This window comes from Oncorhynchus clarkii, chromosome 22 (assembly GCF_045791955.1).
Source record: "Oncorhynchus clarkii lewisi isolate Uvic-CL-2024 chromosome 22, UVic_Ocla_1.0, whole genome shotgun sequence".
NCBI classification, from domain to species: Eukaryota; Metazoa; Chordata; class Actinopteri; order Salmoniformes; family Salmonidae; genus Oncorhynchus; species Oncorhynchus clarkii.
The window spans coordinates 15,084,364-15,103,392 of NC_092168.1; the positions used below are offsets into that span (position 1 = coordinate 15,084,364).

The 19,029-nt window shown below is 46.2% G+C and overlaps 2 protein-coding genes across 5 annotated transcripts in view; both read left to right on the top strand.

Moving 5' to 3' along the window:
• LOC139380450 (rap guanine nucleotide exchange factor 4-like) overlaps window positions 1-2,027 on the top strand; it is a 47,099-nt gene extending 45,072 nt beyond the window's left edge. For both annotated transcript variants that reach the window (XM_071123131.1, XM_071123132.1), the window contains 4 exons: window positions 102-189; window positions 705-769; window positions 969-1,023; window positions 1,121-2,027. In XM_071123131.1, coding sequence (XP_070979232.1) covers window positions 102-189; window positions 705-769; window positions 969-1,023; window positions 1,121-1,248 — 336 coding nt within the window. In that variant the 3' untranslated portion in view covers window positions 1,249-2,027. The remainder of the gene's footprint in view (window positions 1-101; window positions 190-704; window positions 770-968; window positions 1,024-1,120) is intronic.
• A 373-nt stretch (window positions 2,028-2,400) lies between these two features.
• The window catches only part of LOC139380458 (mitogen-activated protein kinase kinase kinase 20-like), a 51,436-nt gene continuing 34,807 nt past the window's right edge, over window positions 2,401-19,029 (top strand). For 2 of the 3 annotated variants that reach the window (XM_071123138.1, XM_071123140.1), the window contains exons 1-3: window positions 4,568-5,046; window positions 16,178-16,375; window positions 16,892-16,979. In XM_071123138.1, the coding sequence (XP_070979239.1) occupies window positions 4,666-5,046; window positions 16,178-16,375; window positions 16,892-16,979 (667 nt within the window). In that variant the 5' untranslated portion in view covers window positions 4,568-4,665. Of the gene's footprint in view, window positions 2,539-4,567; window positions 5,047-16,177; window positions 16,376-16,891; window positions 16,980-19,029 lie in introns of those variants that run through there. The other variant, XM_071123139.1, reaches the window with a different exon arrangement.

A 19,029-nucleotide genomic window follows, 5' to 3' on the forward strand; every position in this document is an offset into this window, starting at 1 on the left:
AGCAATGTATGGATTGAGCAGCACCACCTTTGGCTGTGACTGTGCTGTGCCCACTTAACATGGTTATGGCAGATCTCAGAACAGTGTGAGTGTTTCCACAGGACCCGTCCAGGAACCATCGGGCGTACCGGCTCACTGTGGCCAAGCTGGACCCACCCATCATTCCCTTCATGCCGCTGCTGATCAAAGGTCGGTGCAACACAACACAGCTCTCTCTCCACTGCCTTCATGACCCTCCATGTTGTTTACACATTATCTCACCTATTGAGAGGCTTATCTTCACTGCCTCTTTGTGTGAAGAAGTTATGATCGGCGACTTTTGACCTCTTGTTTTGGAGTGTCGACCTGCGACACAGTGTAACTACAGTAGCTTCTATATTGTTTGCTCTGTTCAATTCCACTCCTAGGAATTGGGAAAGGGGGGTACCTAGTCAGTTGTACAACTGAATACATTCAACTGAAATACGTCTTCTACATTTAATCCCTCTGAATCAGAGAGTTGCGGAGGGCTGCCTTAATCGACATCCACGGCGCCCGGGGAACAGGGGGTTAACGGCCTTGTCCAGGGGCGGAACATCAGATTTTTACCTTGTCAGCTCTGGGATTCGATCCAGCAACCTTTCGGTTACTGGCCCAATGCTCCTACCTGCCAGGCTAAATATGCTCTCTCTATGTGTGTAATCATATTGCAATTATCTTTTCAGACATGACATTCACTCATGATGGAAACAAGACGTTCATTGACAGTTTGGTCAATTTTGAGAAAATGGTAAGGCCCTCCAAGATGATATATATTTGTACATGATATTATTTTACATTGGGAGTCTACAGTCTTAATGGTACCCTGAAGAAGGCACAGTGATGCCGAAACGTTGGTGTTTCACCCAATCAATTACTGGGTGCTTACATATAGTGTGTGACTCTCTATTTGTGTAAATTCACAATGATAACAGTTTTTTTTCTTCCAGCGAATGATCGCTAATACAGTAAGGATTGTGAGATACTGCAGAAGTCTACCATTCGGTAAGTCAACATACGGTTCTTCTGTGTAGTCTTCACTTGACTGGCTTCCAACAGGACGGTGTTTTAATAAAAGTGGGTTTTCCTCGTCCTCTCTCAGGTGCAGAGCCGTCGCAGACCAGTAAGAACCACCCGGACGTGCGGAGCTACGTTCGCCAGCTGACTGTTATTGACAACCAGAGAACACTGTCTCAGCTCTCCCATAGACTGGAGCCTCGCAGAACCTGAATCCTCCCTGGACACTGGACAGACACATGTCACATGCGGCTGCTCTACTGCCAAAAAGAAGCTTGCTTTATACAGTATGTTATACCAGTACACACACATACCCACTCTGCTACATGGAACGTCACATTATTACATGTATAGTCAAGTATCATTTTAGATGCTACAGAGTTCATCAGCTCCACCTTCAACTGTATTTCAAATGTCAGTATCATCTATGCTTCTTTGTTCCCTTAAGTGTATTGTTTACATTTTTTTGTAAACAACGGGCAGGCAGCCTGGTTTAAATTTCACAGCATTTTCAAATTCATCTCATTCTTATGTCCCTGAAGGTCTATTTGATACTTTGAAGTCACCTGCCCCATGAAAAGGACACAATGTATAAAGCGAAGGATCTTTTGGAAATAATCATCCATTAGATTGTTGCACAAATCTATGTTGGGTTGATGTTAGTTAGGAAACTTTTTCCGAATGGAAACATTGGCTCTTATTTCACTCCCTGACCTCATCAATTGCAAATCCTGATATTCAGTTGTGGTTTCATATCTTTTTTGTAAATCAGATTATATTTATACATATTTTAGTGTGTGGCTTTTTATTACACGTTGTACAATGTATTCCTCTATTTATTATGACCTCAGCATGCAATGATTTGAGATGTTGGGCTGGATATCTGTGAGCACATTCCTCTATAACAATCTGTGAGGTAACTATTGTCAGCAAGATTTTTTCTCCATGTTTATTCTGTAAATATTAAAAACGAATTAGATGTATCTGCTGAAGATGCTGTCCATTTGATTGTCCATTGATTATTTTTTTTATAACAACTAATTATGAGCTGATGACATATTTAGAGTAGCCTGGATAATATTTCAAATGCCGTTTCATGCTGCCATAGTAGTCTTTTGAGGATAGGAAAACGAATTCAATTCCCTAAAACTGCAGGTTTTGGTTGTTATAAGATAGCTGCTACGACTGTGTGGTGCTAATATCGTTTGGGGTGTACAGATTTTGTCCATGGAGTGGAGCTGTTGTCATCAGAATTTGTGTGAAAGTACTCGAAATATGTTGGGACCTTCTCTCTTGTGTGTTACAGCGTTTGGTAGCCCGGGGCAAGGAAGTTGGGTAACTCTAGAATTCACCGTATGGGGAAATCATAGACGTCACGCTCGGGTTCCGAAAGTGGGGTCTTTACAGTACTGTATTTGGTTATATGTTTACCTACAGAAGTTACGCTACACCTTGGATCTGTCAGACTGTGATTGCCAGTTTTATTTGTTGGAAAAGTCAAAGGTAGGTAATATCGCATTAGGTTTCATTGTAGCCTAGCCTACGCGCCATGAGATGTTTTCAATTACATAATTTTTTTGAAAGCTGTAATAATCATTAATGCGTGATGTAAACATCACGTACAAGACCAATAACCTAAATCTTATGATTTCTATCTTTATTTTACAGTTGTCTGTTTTTGGCAAACGCTTGGTCTCGTGCGTAAAAGTGCTTCGTTATGCGCAACATGGGTGTCATCGAGGAAATGGGCTGTCTTGCCTCAAAAGCCTTATGTTAATCCTTAGCTGCTGAAGTGTCTTTATCTTGCTAAATTATATTTGACACAATTAAGGGCTCAATTCAATAAAACCCAGATTTGACTAGTCACACATTAGGGATGGTTCTAAATGTACATAATGGGGACCTGACAGAAAATGGGGGAGGGTCATGCTTTTTCATTTCAGTCAGGGCAACCTTTTAGTATTTTTTAACTCTAGTCCATGGTAGGGTCATTTAATTTGTCCGATACCACATCTCATCTCTGATTCTCTAATGGGTACACAATATCAAGCGCCTACAGGCTATTTAGTGTGGTCTCAATCAAATGATCCATAGCTATATAGGCTATACGAAGTGCTTGGAGAAGCTCAGAGCCAAGTCATATTTCTAAGAAAATGTACTTGCTTCCTGAGTCTTATGCTGCTGCAGAACACTTGTTCATTATGTATTTATTGGAGTTATTGACCTCACAATAAGCCAGATTCAATCAACTTGGTGCTGAAACTTGAAGTGGCAGCCGCTGCACAATCAATCTGAAATGGACAGCTCATGGTGCTGAAATTAGGCAAATTCGAGTAGGCATCATTCATTTAAACCATCTTTGTTTTAATTTTACTTTACTAACAACAAGAGGGGTTTATGTTGGAGCCTATTACTTCCTATTTAAGATATAAGAGATTAGCCTACCTGCTTGACAGACAGAATATGGCTATAGGCTGCTATCCATCGATTGTTCGACCAATTCCTCCAGCCACAATGCACTCTTTAAATAGCCTATCTTCGTGTCAGTGAAGGGTTGTTCAGTTAAAACCAGGACTCGAATTGAGAGGAATGAGAAGGTATGCCATAGGCCTTCCTTATATTAAAGAAAATGGCAAAAAGCATAGGTCTGCTTCCAACTCACACTCTCAAACACATAGATCTCCTGAACACAGCTCACTTTCCAGCCCACTTTCCAGCTCACACTCTCAAACACATAGAACACATCTCCAGCCCACTCCAGATCACACTCTCAAACACATAACACAGCTCACTTTCCAGCCCACTTTCCAGCTCACACTCTCAAACACATAGATCCCCTGAACACAGCTCACTTTCCAGCCCACTTTCCAGATCACACTCTCAAACACATAGATCCCCTAAACGCAGCTCACTTTCCAGCCCACTTTCCAGCTCACACTCTCAAACACATAGATCCCCTAAACGCAGCTCACTTTCCAGCCCACTTTCCAGCTCACTCTCAAACACATAGATCCCCTGAACACAGCTCACTTTCCAGCCCACTTTCCAGCTCACACTCTCAAACACATAGATCCCCTAAATGCAGCTCACTTTCCAGATCCCAATCACCTGAATTCTAATCACCAGTTCACACACCTGTATGTCATTATCACACACTATTTAGTTCAGTTAATTGCACCCCATCACTGTGAGGTATTGTTTGTTTTTGTACACATTCTATTCGGAGCTCTGTTTATTTCCATTTTAGTTCCCTTCGTGTATCATAGTTTTAGGCTATCCTCACGTCCTTGCCTTTACTTTTGCTTATCAGATTTCCTGTTATCTTCCTATTGCCTGATCTCCCGGACTACGTTATTAGCCTTTTTCCCTGCCTGTACTGTTCCCTTTTTGGATTCCCTGTGTATGACCTGCCTGTCCCTGGACCCTGCTACCTGCCTCCTCCTGTGGTCATTTACTAAATAAACACCTGCTGCACCCTGCGCTTGAAACCAGCAGTCTGTCTCTGATCATACTCATTACAATAGGCCTACCCCTTGTTAGCTTAATTTACTGCAGTAGGCTAAATCAGGGTCACACTCTTGGTCGTCTTAAACAAATCTACTTCGAAACAAAAGTATACACCTTACACACATGTTTATGGGCTTAAAAAAACATCTGTACCATGTCAGATATAAAGTTGAAATGTATTACATGTTTGAGTTTGCATCCCAATATTACACATTATATACACTACTGTTCAAAAGTTTGGGGTCACTTAGAAATGTCCTTGTTTTTGAAAGAAAAGCACATTTTTTGTCCGTTAAATGTCACGCCCTGATCTGTTTCACCTGTCCACCATCTGGCATACACGGTGAGATGCCTCCTGGGTGTTTCGACCACGGGGCAGGGGTTTCCAGTACCTGGTTGACTGGGAAGGTTACAGCCCGGAGGAGAGGTGCTGGGTTCCCGCTAGAGACATCCTGGATCCAGCCCTCATCACCGACTTCCACTGCCGACACCCCGGTCAACCAGGTATGCGCCCAGGTAGGATGCCAGGTGGTGCCCCTAGAGGGGGGGTACTGTCACACCCTGATCTGTTTCACCTGTCCTTGTGATTGTCTCCACCCCCTCCAGGTGTCGCTTATTTTCCCCGGTGTATTTATCCCTGTGTTTCCTGTCTCTCTATGCCAATTTGTCTTGTTTATTAAGTCATCCAGTGGTTTTGTTTCCCAGCTCCTGCTTTCCCAGTCTCTCATTTCTCGCGCTCCTGGTTTTGACCCTTGCCTGTCCTGACTCAGAGTCCACCTGCCTGACCACTCTACCTGCCCCTGACCTCGAGCCTGCCTTATCGTCTTGTACCGTTTGGACTCTGACCTGGTTTATGAACTCTCGCCTGTACCCGACCTGCCTTTTGCCTACCCATTTTGTCATAATAAATATCAGAGCTCAACCAGCTGCCTGCCTTCTGTGTCTGCATTTGGCTCTCACCTTGTGCCCTTATAATTAAAGTAACACCAAATTGATCAGAAATACAGCTGGAAGCTAATTAAAAGGCTAATTGATCATTGGAAAACCCTTTTTCAATTATGTTAGCACAGCTGAAAATGGTTGTTCTGATTAAAGAAGCAATACAACTGTCCTTCTTTAGACTAGTTGAGTATCTGGAGCATCCGCATTTGTGGGTTCGATTACAGGCTCAAAATGGCCAGAAACAAATAACTTTCTTCTGAAACTTGTCAGTCTATTCTTGTTTTGAGAAATGAAGGCGATTCCATGCGAGAAATTGCCAAGAAATTGATGATCCCGTACAACGCTGTGTACTACTCCCTTTACAGAACAGCGCAAACTGTCTCTAACCAGAATAGAAAGAGGAGTGGGAGGCCCCGGTGCACAACTGAGCAAGAGTACAAGTACATTAGAGTGTCTAATTTGAGAAACAGACACCTCACAAGCCCTCAACTGGAAGCTTCATTAAATAGTACCCGCAAAAGACCAGTCTCAACGTCAACAGCAAAGAGGCGACTCCGAGATGCTGGCCTTCTAGGCAGAGTTCCTCTGTCCAGTGTCTGTGTTATTTTGCCCATCTTAATCTTTTCTTTTTATTGGTCAGTCTGAGATGGCTTTTTCTTTGCAACTCTGGCTAAAAGGCCAGCGTCCCGGAGTCGCCTCTTCACTGTTGATGTTGAGACTGGTGTTTTGCGGGTAATGAATCTGCAAGTTGAGGACATGTGAGGCGTCTGTTTTCTCTACATCAGACAACTGAAATATAACAAAACCGTTTGATATAGAAACACCGGATTTTCAGTGTTGATTTTCTAAATTTATTTGCATCATGAAATGATTAAACATATTAATAACATTCCACCCATTAAACCACTAGAGGGTGCTAAGGTCATTCGACTGCAGGAAAGGGTTAGGTTTTGAAAAAAATAAAGCGGATCTGAATATAAAAAGTGAACCATAACAGCGCTTTGGTCCACGATGCTTCATGCTAGAAAGAAGTTGTGAAATACCTGGATACCATATTCATATTTATAATGATGCCTCAGATTTAATTATTTGCAAACAGGGACAATTTCCTTGCAAACAAAACACACTGATTTGACATTGGGTAAATATGGTAAGATGAACACAGCCTATTTCTCTGTCCATTCTCAGGCTGTAATGTGTGTGGTAATAAAACAGATTATACTAAGGTCTCCATGTAAAATGATGTAGAATTGTATGAAATGTTTATAAAAGGGTGGCGCAGTGGTCTAAGGCACTGCATCACAGTGCTAGCTGTGCCACCAGAGACCCTGGGTTTGAGCCCAGGCTCTGTCGCAGCCGGCCGCGACCTGGAGGCCCATGTGACGATGCACAATTGGCCTAGCGTCGTCCGGTTTAGGGAGGGTTTGGCCAGTAGGGATATCCTTGTCTCATCGCGCACTAGCAACTCCTGTGGCGGGCCGGGCGCAGTGCATGCTGACCAGGTCGCTAGGTGTTTCCTCTAACACATTGGTGCGGCTGCTTCCGGGATGGATCTTTCCACCTCTACTCTTGTCCATGCGAACCCACAACCTTCTATCTCGCAGCCTTGTGCGCTATCAAAATTCCTGTGTTTCAATGTACTGCTTGCAGGACGAAGAACAATTTCCAAAACTACATATCTAAGTCTCTGGTAAACGGTAGGCATGTTATCTGCTATTCACTTTATATTTTTATTTTGGGCATAGGGGAGAGTCCCTTTTTCAAGCATTTAGGGAGTATTTAGTTCAAATATGCTGAAGGGGGGGTCATCCATTTTCATTTCAGAGAGGTCCGATTTTCTCCAGGTAACCCTTATGAAATCAGCAAAAAAAGAAATGTCCTCTCACTGTGAACTGCATTTATTTTCAGCAAACTTAACATGTGTAAATATATGTATGAACATAACAAGATTCAACAACTGAGACATAAACTGAACAAGTTCCACAGACATGTGAATAACAGAAATTGAATAATGTGTCCATGAACAAAGGGGGGTCAAAATGAAAAGTAACAGTCAGTATCTGGTGTGGCCACCAGCTGCATTAAGTACCACAGTGCATCTCTTCCTCATGGACTGCACCAGATTTTCCAGTTCTTGCTGTGACATGTTGCCCCACTCTTCCACCAAGGCACTTGCAAGTTCCCAGATATTTCTTGGGAGAAATGGTCCTAGCCCTCACCCTCCGATTCAACAGGTCCCAGATGTGCTCAATGGGATTGAGATCCGGGCTCTTCGCTGGCCATGGCAGAACTGACATTCCTGTCTTGCAGGAAATCATGCACAGAACGAGCAGTATGGCTGGTGGCATTGTCATGCTGGAAGGTCATGTCAGGATGAGCCTGCAGGAAGGGTACCACATGAGGGAGGAGGATGTCTGTAACGCACAGCGTTGAGATTGCCTGCAATGACAACAAGCTCAGTCTGATGATGCTGTGACACACCGCCCCAGACCATGACTGACCCTCCACCTCCAAATCTAGCCCACTCCAGAGTACAGGCCTCGGTGTAACGCTCATTCCTTCGACTATAAACACAAATCCGACCATCACCCCTGGTGAGACAAAACCACAATTCGTCAGTGAAGAGCACTTTTTGCCGGTCCTGTCTGATCCAGCGACGGTGGGTTTGTGCCCATAGGCAACGTTGTTGCCGGTGATATCTGGTGAGGACCTGCCTTACAACAGGCCTACAAGCCCTCAGTCCAGCCTCTCTCAGCCTATTGCGGACAGTCTGAGCACTGATGGAGGAATTGTGCATTCCTGGTGTAACTCGGGCAGTTGTTGTTGCCATCCTGTACCTGTCCCGCAGGTGTGATGTTCGGATGTACCGATCTTGTGCAGGTGTTGTTACACGTGGTCTGCCACTGCAAGGACGATCAGCTGTCCGTCCTGTCTCCCTGTAGCACTGTCTTAGGCGTCTCACAGTACGAACATTGCAATTTATTGCCCTGGCCACATCTGCAGTCCTCATGCCTCCTTGCAGTGTCATGTTGTGTCTTGTCTCTGTCCTTTCCCTTCACCCTGTCTCCCTCTGCTGGTCGTTGTTAGGTTACCTTTTCTCCCCCGCTTTCTCCCAGCTGTTCCTTGTCTCCTCTAACTACCCATTCACCCTGTTTCCCACCTGTTCCCTTTTTCCCTCTGATTAGGTCCCTATATCTCTCTCTGTTTCTGTTCCTGTCCTTGTCGGATTCTTGTTTGTGTTTCATGCCTGAGCCAGACTATCGTCATGTTTGCTGTAACCTTGTCCTGTCCTGTCGGAATCTGCCGGTCTATCTGAGCCTACCTATGTTTGGTCATTAAAGAAGCTCTGTTTAAGTTAGTTCGCTTTTGGGTCCTCATTCACTCACCATAACAGAAGAATCCGACCAAGAATGGACCCAGCGACTTCGGATCCTCTCCACTCAGCCGTCGGGATCCAGGGAGCGATGCTAGGCAGACACGAGCAGGAAGTGTCTGCTGCTCGACATGCCGTTGAGACCCTGGCCACCCAAGTCTCCAACCTCACAGAACAGGTTCACCTTCTCCGCCTCGATCCACCGGCCACTTCCAGGGCTTTCGAATCTCCGGAGCCCAGAATCAATAACCCGCCGTGTTACTCTGGGGAGCCCACTGAATGCCGCTCGTTCCTCACCCAGTGTGATATTGTGTTTTCTCTCCAGCCCAACACTTACTCCAGGAGCACTGCTCGTGTCGCCTACGTCATATCTCTCCTTATTGGACGGGCTCGTGAGTGGGGCACGGCAATCTGGGAGGCAAGGGCTGAGTGTACTAACCAGTATCAGGACTTTAAGGAGGAGATGATACGGGTTTTTGATCGATCTGTTTTTGGGGAGGAGGCTTCCAGGGCCCTGTCTTCCCTATGTCAAGGTAATCGATCCATAACAGACTACTCTATTGAGTTTCGCACTCTTGCTGCCTCCAGTGGCTGGAACGAGCCGGCTTTGCTCGCTCGTTTTCTGGAGGGTCTCCGCGCAGAGGTAAAGGATGAGATTCTCTCCCGGGAGGTCCCTTCCAGCGTGGATTCCCTGATTGAACTCGCTATTCGCATTGAGCGACGGGTTGATCTGCGTCACCGAGCTCGTGGAAAGGAGCTCGCGTTCTCCGTTGCCCCCCTCTCCGCATCACTACCATCTTCCTCTGCCGGCTCGGGAGCTGAGCCTATGCAGCTGGGAGGTATCCGCATCTCGACTAAGGAGAGGGAACGGAGAATCACCAACCGCCTCTGTCTCTATTGCGGTTCTGCTGGTCATTTTGTCACTTCATGTCCAGTAAAAGCCAGAGCTCATCAGTAAGCGGAGGGCTACTGGTGAGCGCTACTACTCCTGTCTCTCCTTCAAGATCCTGCACTACCTTGTCGGTCCATCTACGCTGGACCGGTTCGTCAGCTTCCTGCAGTGCCTTAATAGACTCTGGGGCGGAGGGCTGTTTTATGGACGAGACCTGGGCTCGGGAACATGACATTCCTCTCAGACAGTTAAGGGAGTCCACGGCCTTGTTCGCCCTGGATGGTAGTCCTCTCCCCAGGATTCAGCGTGAGACGCTACCTTTAACCCTCACTGTTTCTGGTAATCATAGCGAAACCATTTCTTTTTTGATTTTTCGTTCACCTTTTACACCTGTTGTTTTGGGCCATCCCTGGCTAGTTTGTCATAATCCTTCCATTAATTGGTCTAGTAATTCTATCCTCTCCTGGAACGTCTCTTGTCATGTGAAATGTTTAATGTCTGCTATCCCTCCTGTTTCCTCTGTCTCTTCTTCACAGGAGGAGCCTGGTGATTTGACAGGGGTGCCGGAGGAATATCACGATCTGCGCACGGTGTTCAGTCGGTCCAGGGCCACCTCTCTTCCTCCACACCGGTCGTATGATTGTAGTATTGATCTCCTTCCGGGAACCACTCCCCCCCGGGGTAGACTATACTCTCTGTCGGCTCCCGAACGTAAGGCTCTCGAGGATTATTTGTCTGTAGCTCTTGACGCCGGTACCATAGTCCCCTCCTCCTCTCCCGCCGGAGCGGGGTTTTTTTTTGTCAAGAAGAAGGACGGGTCTCTGCGCCCCTGCATAGATTATCGAGGGCTGAATGACATAACAGTTAAGAATCGTTATCCGCTTCCTCTTATGTCTTCAGCCTTCGAGATCCTGCAGGGAGCCAGGTTTTTCACTAAGTTGGACCTTCGTAACGCTTACCATCTCGTGCGCATCAGGGAGGGGGACGAGTGGAAGACGGCGTTTAACACTCCGTTAGGGCACTTTGAATACCGGGTTCTTCCTTTCGGCCTCGCTAACGCTCCAGCTGTCTTTCAGGCATTAGTCAATGATGTCCTGAGAGACATGCTGAACATCTTTGTTTTCGTTTACCTTGACGATATCCTGATTTTTTCACCGTCACTCCAGATTCATGTTCAGCACGTTCGACGTGTCCTCCAGCGCCTTTTAGAGAATTGTCTTTTTGTGAAGGCTGAGAAGTGCACTTTTCATGCCTCCTCCGTCACATTTCTCGGTTCTGTTATTTCCGCTGAAGGCATTAAGATGGATCCCGCTAAAGTCCAAGCTGTCATTGATTGGCCCGTCCCTAAGTCACGCGTCGAGCTGCAGCGCTTTCTCGGCTTCGCGAACTTCTATCGTCGTTTCATCCGTAATTTCGGTCAGGTGGCCGCTCCTCTCACAGCCCTTACTTCTGTCAAGACGTGCTTTAAGTGGTCCGTTTCCGCCCAGGGAGCTTTTGATCTCCTCAAGAATCGTTTTACATCCGCTCCTATCCTTGTTACACCTGACGTCTCTAGACAGTTCGTTGTCGAGGTTGACGCGTCAGAGGTGGGCGTGGGAGCCATTCTTTCTCAGCGCTCCCTCTCTGACGACAAGGTCCACCCATGCGCGTATTTTTCTCATCGCCTGTCGCCGTCGGAACGTAACTATGATGTGGGTAACCGCGAACTGCTCGCCATCCGGTTAGCCTAGGCGAATGGCGACAGTGGTTGGAGGGGGCGACCGTTCCTTTTGTCGTTTGGACTGACCATAGGAACCTTGAGTACATCCGTTCTGCCAAACGACTTAATGCGCGTCAGGCGCGTTGGGCGCTGTTTTTCGCTCGTTTCGAGTTCGTGATTTCTTATCGTCCGGGCTCTAAGAACACCAAGCCTGATGCTTTGTCTCGTCTCTTCAGTTCTTCAGTAGCCTCCACTGACCCCGAGGGGATTCTCCCTGAGGGGCGTGTTGTCGGGTTGACTGTCTGGGGAATTGAGAGGCAGGTAAAACAAGCGCTCACTCACACTCCGTCGCCGCGCGCTTGTCCTAGGAACCTTCTTTTCGTTCCCGTTCCTACTCGTCTGGCCGTTCTTCAGTGGGCTCACTCTGCCAAGTTAGCCGGCCACCCTGGCGTTCGGGGTACGCTTGCTTCCATTCGCCAGCGTTTTTGGTGGCCCACCCGGGAGCATGACACGCGTCGTTTCGTGGCTGCTTGTTCGGTCTGCGCGCAGACTAAGTCCGGTAACTCTCCTCCTGCCGGCCGTCTCAGGCCGCTTCCTATTCCCTCTCGACCGTGGTCTCACATCGCCTTAGATTTTGTCACCGGACTGCCTTCGTCAGCGGGGAAGACTGTTATTCTTACGGTTGTCGATAGGTTCTCTAAGGCGGCTCATTTCATTCCCCTTGCTAAGCTTCCTTCTGCTAAAGAGACGGCACAAATCATCATCGAGAATGTTTTCAGAATTCATGGCCTTCCGTCAGACGTCGTTTCGGACAGAGGTCCGCAATTCACGTCTCAATTTTGGAGGGAGTTTTGCCGTTTGATTGGGGCTTCCGTCAGTCTCTCTTCCGGCTTTCACCCCCAGTCTAACGGTCAAGCAGAACGGGCCAATCAGACTATTGGTCGCATCTTACGCAGTCTTTCTTTTCGCAACCCTGCGTCTTGGTCAGAACAGCTCCCCTGGGCAGAATACGCCCACAACTCGCTTCCTTCGTCTGCGACCGGGCTATCTCCTTTTCAGAGTAGCCTCGGGTACCAGCCTCCGCTGTTCTCATCTCAGTTCGCCGAGTCCAGCGTCCCCTCCGCTCAGGCTTTTGTCCAACGTTGCGAGCGCACCTGGAAGAGGGTCAGGTCTGCACTTTGCCGTTATAGGGCGCAGACTGTGAGGGCTGCTAATAAGCGTAGAACTAAGAGTCCTAGATATTGTCGCGGTCAGAGAGTTTGGCTCTCCACTCAGAACCTTCCCCTTAAGACGGCTTCTCGCAAGTTGACCCCGCGGTTCATTGGTCCGTTCCGTATTTCTCGGGTCATCAATCCTGTCGCAGTTCGACTTCTTCTTCCGCGATACCTTCGTCGCGTCCACCCGGTCTTCCATGTCTCCTGTATTAAGCCCGTTCTTCGCGCCCCCGCACGTCTTGCCCCCCCCCCCCCCCCCATCCTTGTCGAGGGCGCACCCATCTACAGGGTCCGCAGGATTTTGGACATGCGTCCTCGGGGCCGTGGTCACCAGTACCTTGTCGATTGGGAGGGGTACGGTCCTGAGGAGAGGAGTTGGGTTCCCTCTCGGGACGTGCTGGACCGTGCGCTGATCGAGGATTTCCTCCGTTGCCGCCAGGTTTCCTCCTCGAGTGCGCCAGGAGGCGCTCGGTGAGTGGGGGGGTACTGTCATGTTGTGTCTTGTCTCTGTCCTTTCCCTTCACCCTGTCTCCCTCTGCTGGTCGTTGTTAGGTTACCTTTTCTCCCCCGCTTTCTCCCAGCTGTTCCTTGTCTCCTCTAACTACCCATTCACCCCGTTTCCCACCTGTTCCCTTTTTCCCTCTGATTAGGTCCCTATATCTCTCTCTGTTTCTGTTCCTGTCCTTGTCGGATTCTTGTTTGTGTTTCATGCCTGAGCCAGACTATCGTCATGTTTGCTGTAACCTTGTCCTGTCCTGTCGGAATCTGCCGGTCTATCTGAGCCTACCTATGTTTGGTCATTAAAGAAGCTCTGTTTAAGTTAGTTCGCTTTTGGGTCCTCATTCACTCACCATAACATGCAGCATGCCTAAGGCATGTTCACGCAGATGAGCAGGGACCCTGCGCATCTTTCTTTTGGTGTTTTTCAGAGTCAGTAGAAAGGACTCGTTAGTGTCCTAAGGTTTCATAACTGTGACCTTAATTGCCTACATCTGTAAGCTGTTAGTGTCTTAACGACCGTTCCACATGTGCATGTTCATTAAGTGTTTATGGTTCATTGAACAAGCATGGGAAACAGTGTTTAAACCCTTTACAATGAAGATCTGTGAAGTTATTTGGATTTTTACAAATTATCTTTGAAAGACAGGGTCCTGAAAAAGGGACGTTTCTTTTTAGGCTGAGTTTAAATAACCTACATTTCCTTAGGTCTTTTTTTCCCATGGTCAAATTAACTCAGACTGGTCTTGGGTACTGTATAAAAAACTACTACCAGGGCGACTCCCCTCGCAGGTTTGCTTTAGCTTTCAGAATTAGAGGTGTGTGGGGACAGGATGAGTATTGGAAAGACACTGCGTAAACATTGCTGTGGCAGGTTGGAATGAATCCCAGCCTTGCACTACGTACTGGCCACAAACGTCACTCCAACGACTAGTTTTGATTTACCTTTGGTTGAGTCGTCAACTGACGTGAATTCAACACGAAATCAATCAAACATGTCGCTATGTCACTGAAAAAAGTTACATTTCCCCGACGTCGATTACTTTTTGCAAATCCAATACATTTTCTTCTTGAACTGACGTGGAAACAACGTTTCAACCAGTTTTTGCTCAGTGGGTAGCTTATACATATTTTGGGTGTGGTGCGTGCAGCAGCATAAACACCAATGAGCAATGGTCCCTTCCCATACAGTAGCCCACCCACTGTTTCCCTTGATATGGTGATCTCTCCAAACAGAGCACAGTAGTTGTAACCAGTTCGGTCCTCTTGGGTGCACCAGTATCTATACTAGCATGAGCTAGTGATATTAGTAATTATAGCGGTTTATGCCACAAATTGCGTATTACATTTTTCTTGAATCAAATGCATTATCTTAGGTTGGTGGAGAATTTGAGGGGAGTGAAGAGGACAATCTTGACCCTCCAACATTTTGTCCCCAATACAATGTACTTGATACACGGTAGCCTATTCAGTGTAGTATCACTGTCCCGAACTTCAGCTGATCAAGTTTTGTTTCATCCTTAGTGCCGTTTTGCCCCGGCTGAATTATTGACTACACATCCCAGGAGTCATTTTGATTACGTACGTAATCAAGATGGTAGAGTTTAAACACTGCAGCTTCCCTGGAGCTGAAGTTAGGACTTCCTGATGGAACACTTACAGTGTTTGCTGATGTAGCTGAGTTAAACCTATATCAATATTTACAGTAATGACATCCAACACAGGGATGATATAGATGGGTAAAGCAGATGAGGTAACTCGATACATTTGATTATTTCCCCCAAAAATGTACTATCCGCAGAGTTTATTTCCACGTTCTGGACCAATAGTCCATTATTTCAATGTCTGCAGCAGAGTGTTTACGTTCCAGTGAGGACAGGCAGAAACGAGCCCTAAAGTAGAGTGTGTGTGCTCCAATAACATCCAGCAACCCTGGCGTCTTGAGTGGCCACAGCAAATGTCAGAGCTGCTCATGCACTGGGAAGATTGGTGTGAGGCTAAGTATAGCAGGAATAGCCATAAATTAGCAGAGAGCATTGACTCCCCTCTGTGACAATGGAGGCATTTTCTGCCCGGGTTGGATAGCAATCCTGATTCAGGTCCAAGTAAGAGCCTCTTAAAAGCCATAATTGCTGAGCAGTAAATGGGTAACTTATGAACAACAGCCGAGCTACAATTTCCTGTAATGTAGGGATTGTTTCTTTACAGGATGCATTTAGGTTATGTGCAAACAAAAGGTGCTCATTGTCTGTGGGCACAAGTTTGATGCTTTGGTCAGGTGTTCCCTCTCCCTAAACATTGCAATTGAAATGAATTAGGAAAACACAGTCACTGTTCTTTGAATATAGAATTAGAGGTGTGTTGCACCTTCTTTGAGCGTGATTTTTAAAACAAGCGTGTAGTGATTGTGTGTCGTTCCAAGTTTGCAGTGCTTCATGGGAGACTAGAGGGTGCGATCCCTTTATGAGCTCTGCTGTGTCTAACTCGCTGGCCTTACATGTCCAGACCACACTAGACTGTTCTGGAATAGTCTGTGGCTTTGGCCGCGTGTATTTTGTGCAAAGTGATCACAGCAGAGTGGAGAATGCATGCCAGGGATGCCGTAGTCCTTATTCAAGCTGACGGAGGATCCTGGGCCACTCATTCAGTGCTTACTGGTAGTGGTGACTGTGTGACGTAGGTCTAGGGCAGGCAGGCACGTTGAATGTCCCGTAAATCACTGGCTGAGATATCACGGTGCCACTCCGGGCAGGCATAGCCAATGGCACAGAGGCCTCCCTGGGGTACTGTTAGCAGCACATCCAGTCACACACTCTCTAATGGTGTGCTCTAGTGTACAGCTGTTCTTTTAGTGTGCCACCGGCGCAGGACTTTTACTTGAGGAATCAGAGGGGTCTTTTTTTGGGGAACAAACCTGAGACAGATTTGAGCGTTGGTTCTAAAAGAAAAAAACAGTTTTAGTGAACTGTGCCTCTTCTTCTTCCTCCTCCACTGTCTCCTTCCCTGTGGTCCTCCAGACAGACAGACGTCGAGTTGGGTCCGAGTGTCATTATGAGATGTCGTCTCTCAGCGCCTCCTTCGTGCAAATCAGGTTTGATGACATCCACTTCTACGAGAACTGCGGCGGCGGCAGCTTCGGGAGCGTGTACCGAGCCAGGTGGATCTCTCAGGACAAAGAGGTGGCGGTGAAAAAGCTACTCAAGATCGAAAATGAGGTAGGAGTCGTAATTGCCCAGGCTTTTCATATACTTTTTAATTGTCGGTGTAGCAATCATTGTAATTGCTCCCGTTTAGTGGGTTGTGGTGACTTTTGGGACGCATCAGTCATAGTCATTATGCTCCTCCTCGCCTTGGGCACAGAATTGGCACATACTGTATGCTTTAAAGAAAGATTATTGCCAAATGAGAGATCATATTAAGACCAATTAAAGCAAGTGTTTCTTAGTCTGGAGATTTTGTGTAAGTGATGGCCTCATTGTCTTAAGACAAAAAAAACACATCTGATATACCTATTCATGCATATTCTATTTGATCTCCAGGCCTATGGCGGGGTGTGCATAACTTTGAGCCTTTACTTTAAGAAAGAGTTCACTGATAGCCATTGATCTTCAGCGGCTTACCACAATGCATAGCCAAGCCAATTCATTTTGAACGGAAAACGCAACACAGTCCCGTTTTGCAACAACATTATGCCGTCTGTATCTTTTGCTTTCCGTCTTTTTTTTGTTCAGGCTGAAATCCTCAGTGTGCTCAGCCATCGCAACATCATTCAGTTCTATGGGGCGATCCTTGAAGCACCCAACTATGGAATCGTCACCGGTAAGTCCATGCAACCCTTATCGGGTTAGTTTGTCATCCAATAGTAACCACAGCTATTATCTCCACAGCAGCTTCACACCACGTTTACATCCGCCGCGTTAATGGGAAACCAGGAATCACCATCTGTTCATGCTTGTTTCACAGCTATTTTGTTTGCTTAGAACTGAATGGGGCTGTGGTCTATATTAACAGTATTGGTAGATGACTTTAGGGGTCAGTAAGATAGCATGCTGCTGGCTTTTTGTTCATGTTGAATGTTTCTGAAGTTCATGCCATGTGACAGTCCTCTCCCAGCTCATGCTCAGAATATCTTATCACATGGCAGTCATTGGCAGACTGAACGCTCCCATGATTAGGATGTTAGCTATGAACTTCTCTCAGCCAGTGAGTGGTGAATAACACTGCTGTTGATAGGAATAGGACAGTGCTCACTGCTTACTGCTCATTGCTCACTGCTCACTGCTCACTGCTCACTGCTCACTGCCTACTGCTCACTGCTCACTGATCACTGATCACTGCTCACTGCTCACTGCTTACTGCTCACTGCTCACTGCCCACTGCTCACTGCTCACTGCTCACTGCTCACTGCTCACTGCTCACTGCTCACTCTAGATATTTATTTTCTATTGACTTGAATTTTCTACCTTCTTTTACTACTTGGAGTTTACCTACTCCATTTCCTCCCTAATCTCTTCCTTAGGGGGTTTTAAGCATGCTCTACTCTCTCATTTTATGGCACTTTCTGGTATGCTTCAGACTTGATTCTATCTTTGTTCCCTATAACTCCTTGTTTGGGCAAGCTTAAGTCTTTGTCCTTTTGCCTGTGATCTCCTCTCACGTTCTGGCTTAACAGTGACCTAAGCAATCGGGTCATTTTGGAAGTGTTCGACCTCTGCTTTTAGAATGATTTAGACAAATGACATTTAACTATGACATGTAATTCCTTCCCAGTCTACCCACCCACACTCACATGCTTACTCTGCCGGCTCCTGCTCTACTTTCATAGATCATGGAAGGCTGTTGTATGGAAACTTCCTGTCCTAGTTGGGAAAAAGCGAAATCCCATTGCATAAATGTTGTGTGCTACTTCATGGATGAGGAATTGGAAAATACCCTCATATCTTTGCAATCAGGAGACGTTGCTAGATGGGAAAATATGCTCCTTTGATGTTTCTGCTTGCTTCCCTCTGTTTATGTCTTAAAATACAGTCTTATATTAGCCCTGTACTGTTATAGTCGGTTACAAGGCAGTAATGTTGAAATCTTTCACAGAGTTCTCAGACTTGACATTTCCCTCATCCGGCCAGTGTTGTGTGAGTGCGAGAGAAGGGGTTGGCTGGTTGTCAAGGAGCTGCTGTCTATATTTATCAAAGCAGAATCTAATTAGCAAGAGATAAAGGAAAAAATGTTAAAGACCATTCTGACCATGCCATATCCACATTCATCAGCTCTGTTATAAATGTCCCCTGTCTGCTCATATATCAGGGACTGTTGTCTCAGCAATCTAACAAACATTATAAACTGGGTGGTTTGAGCCCTGAATTCGGATTGGCTGAAGGTCTTGGTATATCAGACCGTATACCACGGGTATGACAAAACATTTGTTTTTCCTGATCTAATTATGTTGGTAACCAGTTTGTAATAGCAATAAGGGGGTTTGTGGTGTATGGCCTCTTTGCGTCGTGCCTAACAACAGCCCTTAGCCTTGGTATATTGGCCATATACCACACCCCCTTGGGCCTTATTGCTTAAATATCTATCATGTGAAGACATTTGTCTCTGCAGACCCACGTGGCAGAGAGTTTGTCAATAACTACCTAAATTTACTAGAGAAAAGCTAACTTTTTAATGTCATAGCAGGTTATATCATTCCTTTCAGTTAACTCATGCTTCAATACTCACTTTGAGAGGCTAATAGATAGAAAAACGTTGTATGATGAAAGCTATTCAGGGAGATGCATTATCTATGGAATTTGCCAGTCTTGTAAAAAAAAGTACAAAGTACAGAGCCAAATGATAAAAAGTGAGCCTATCTAAGAGATATTATATT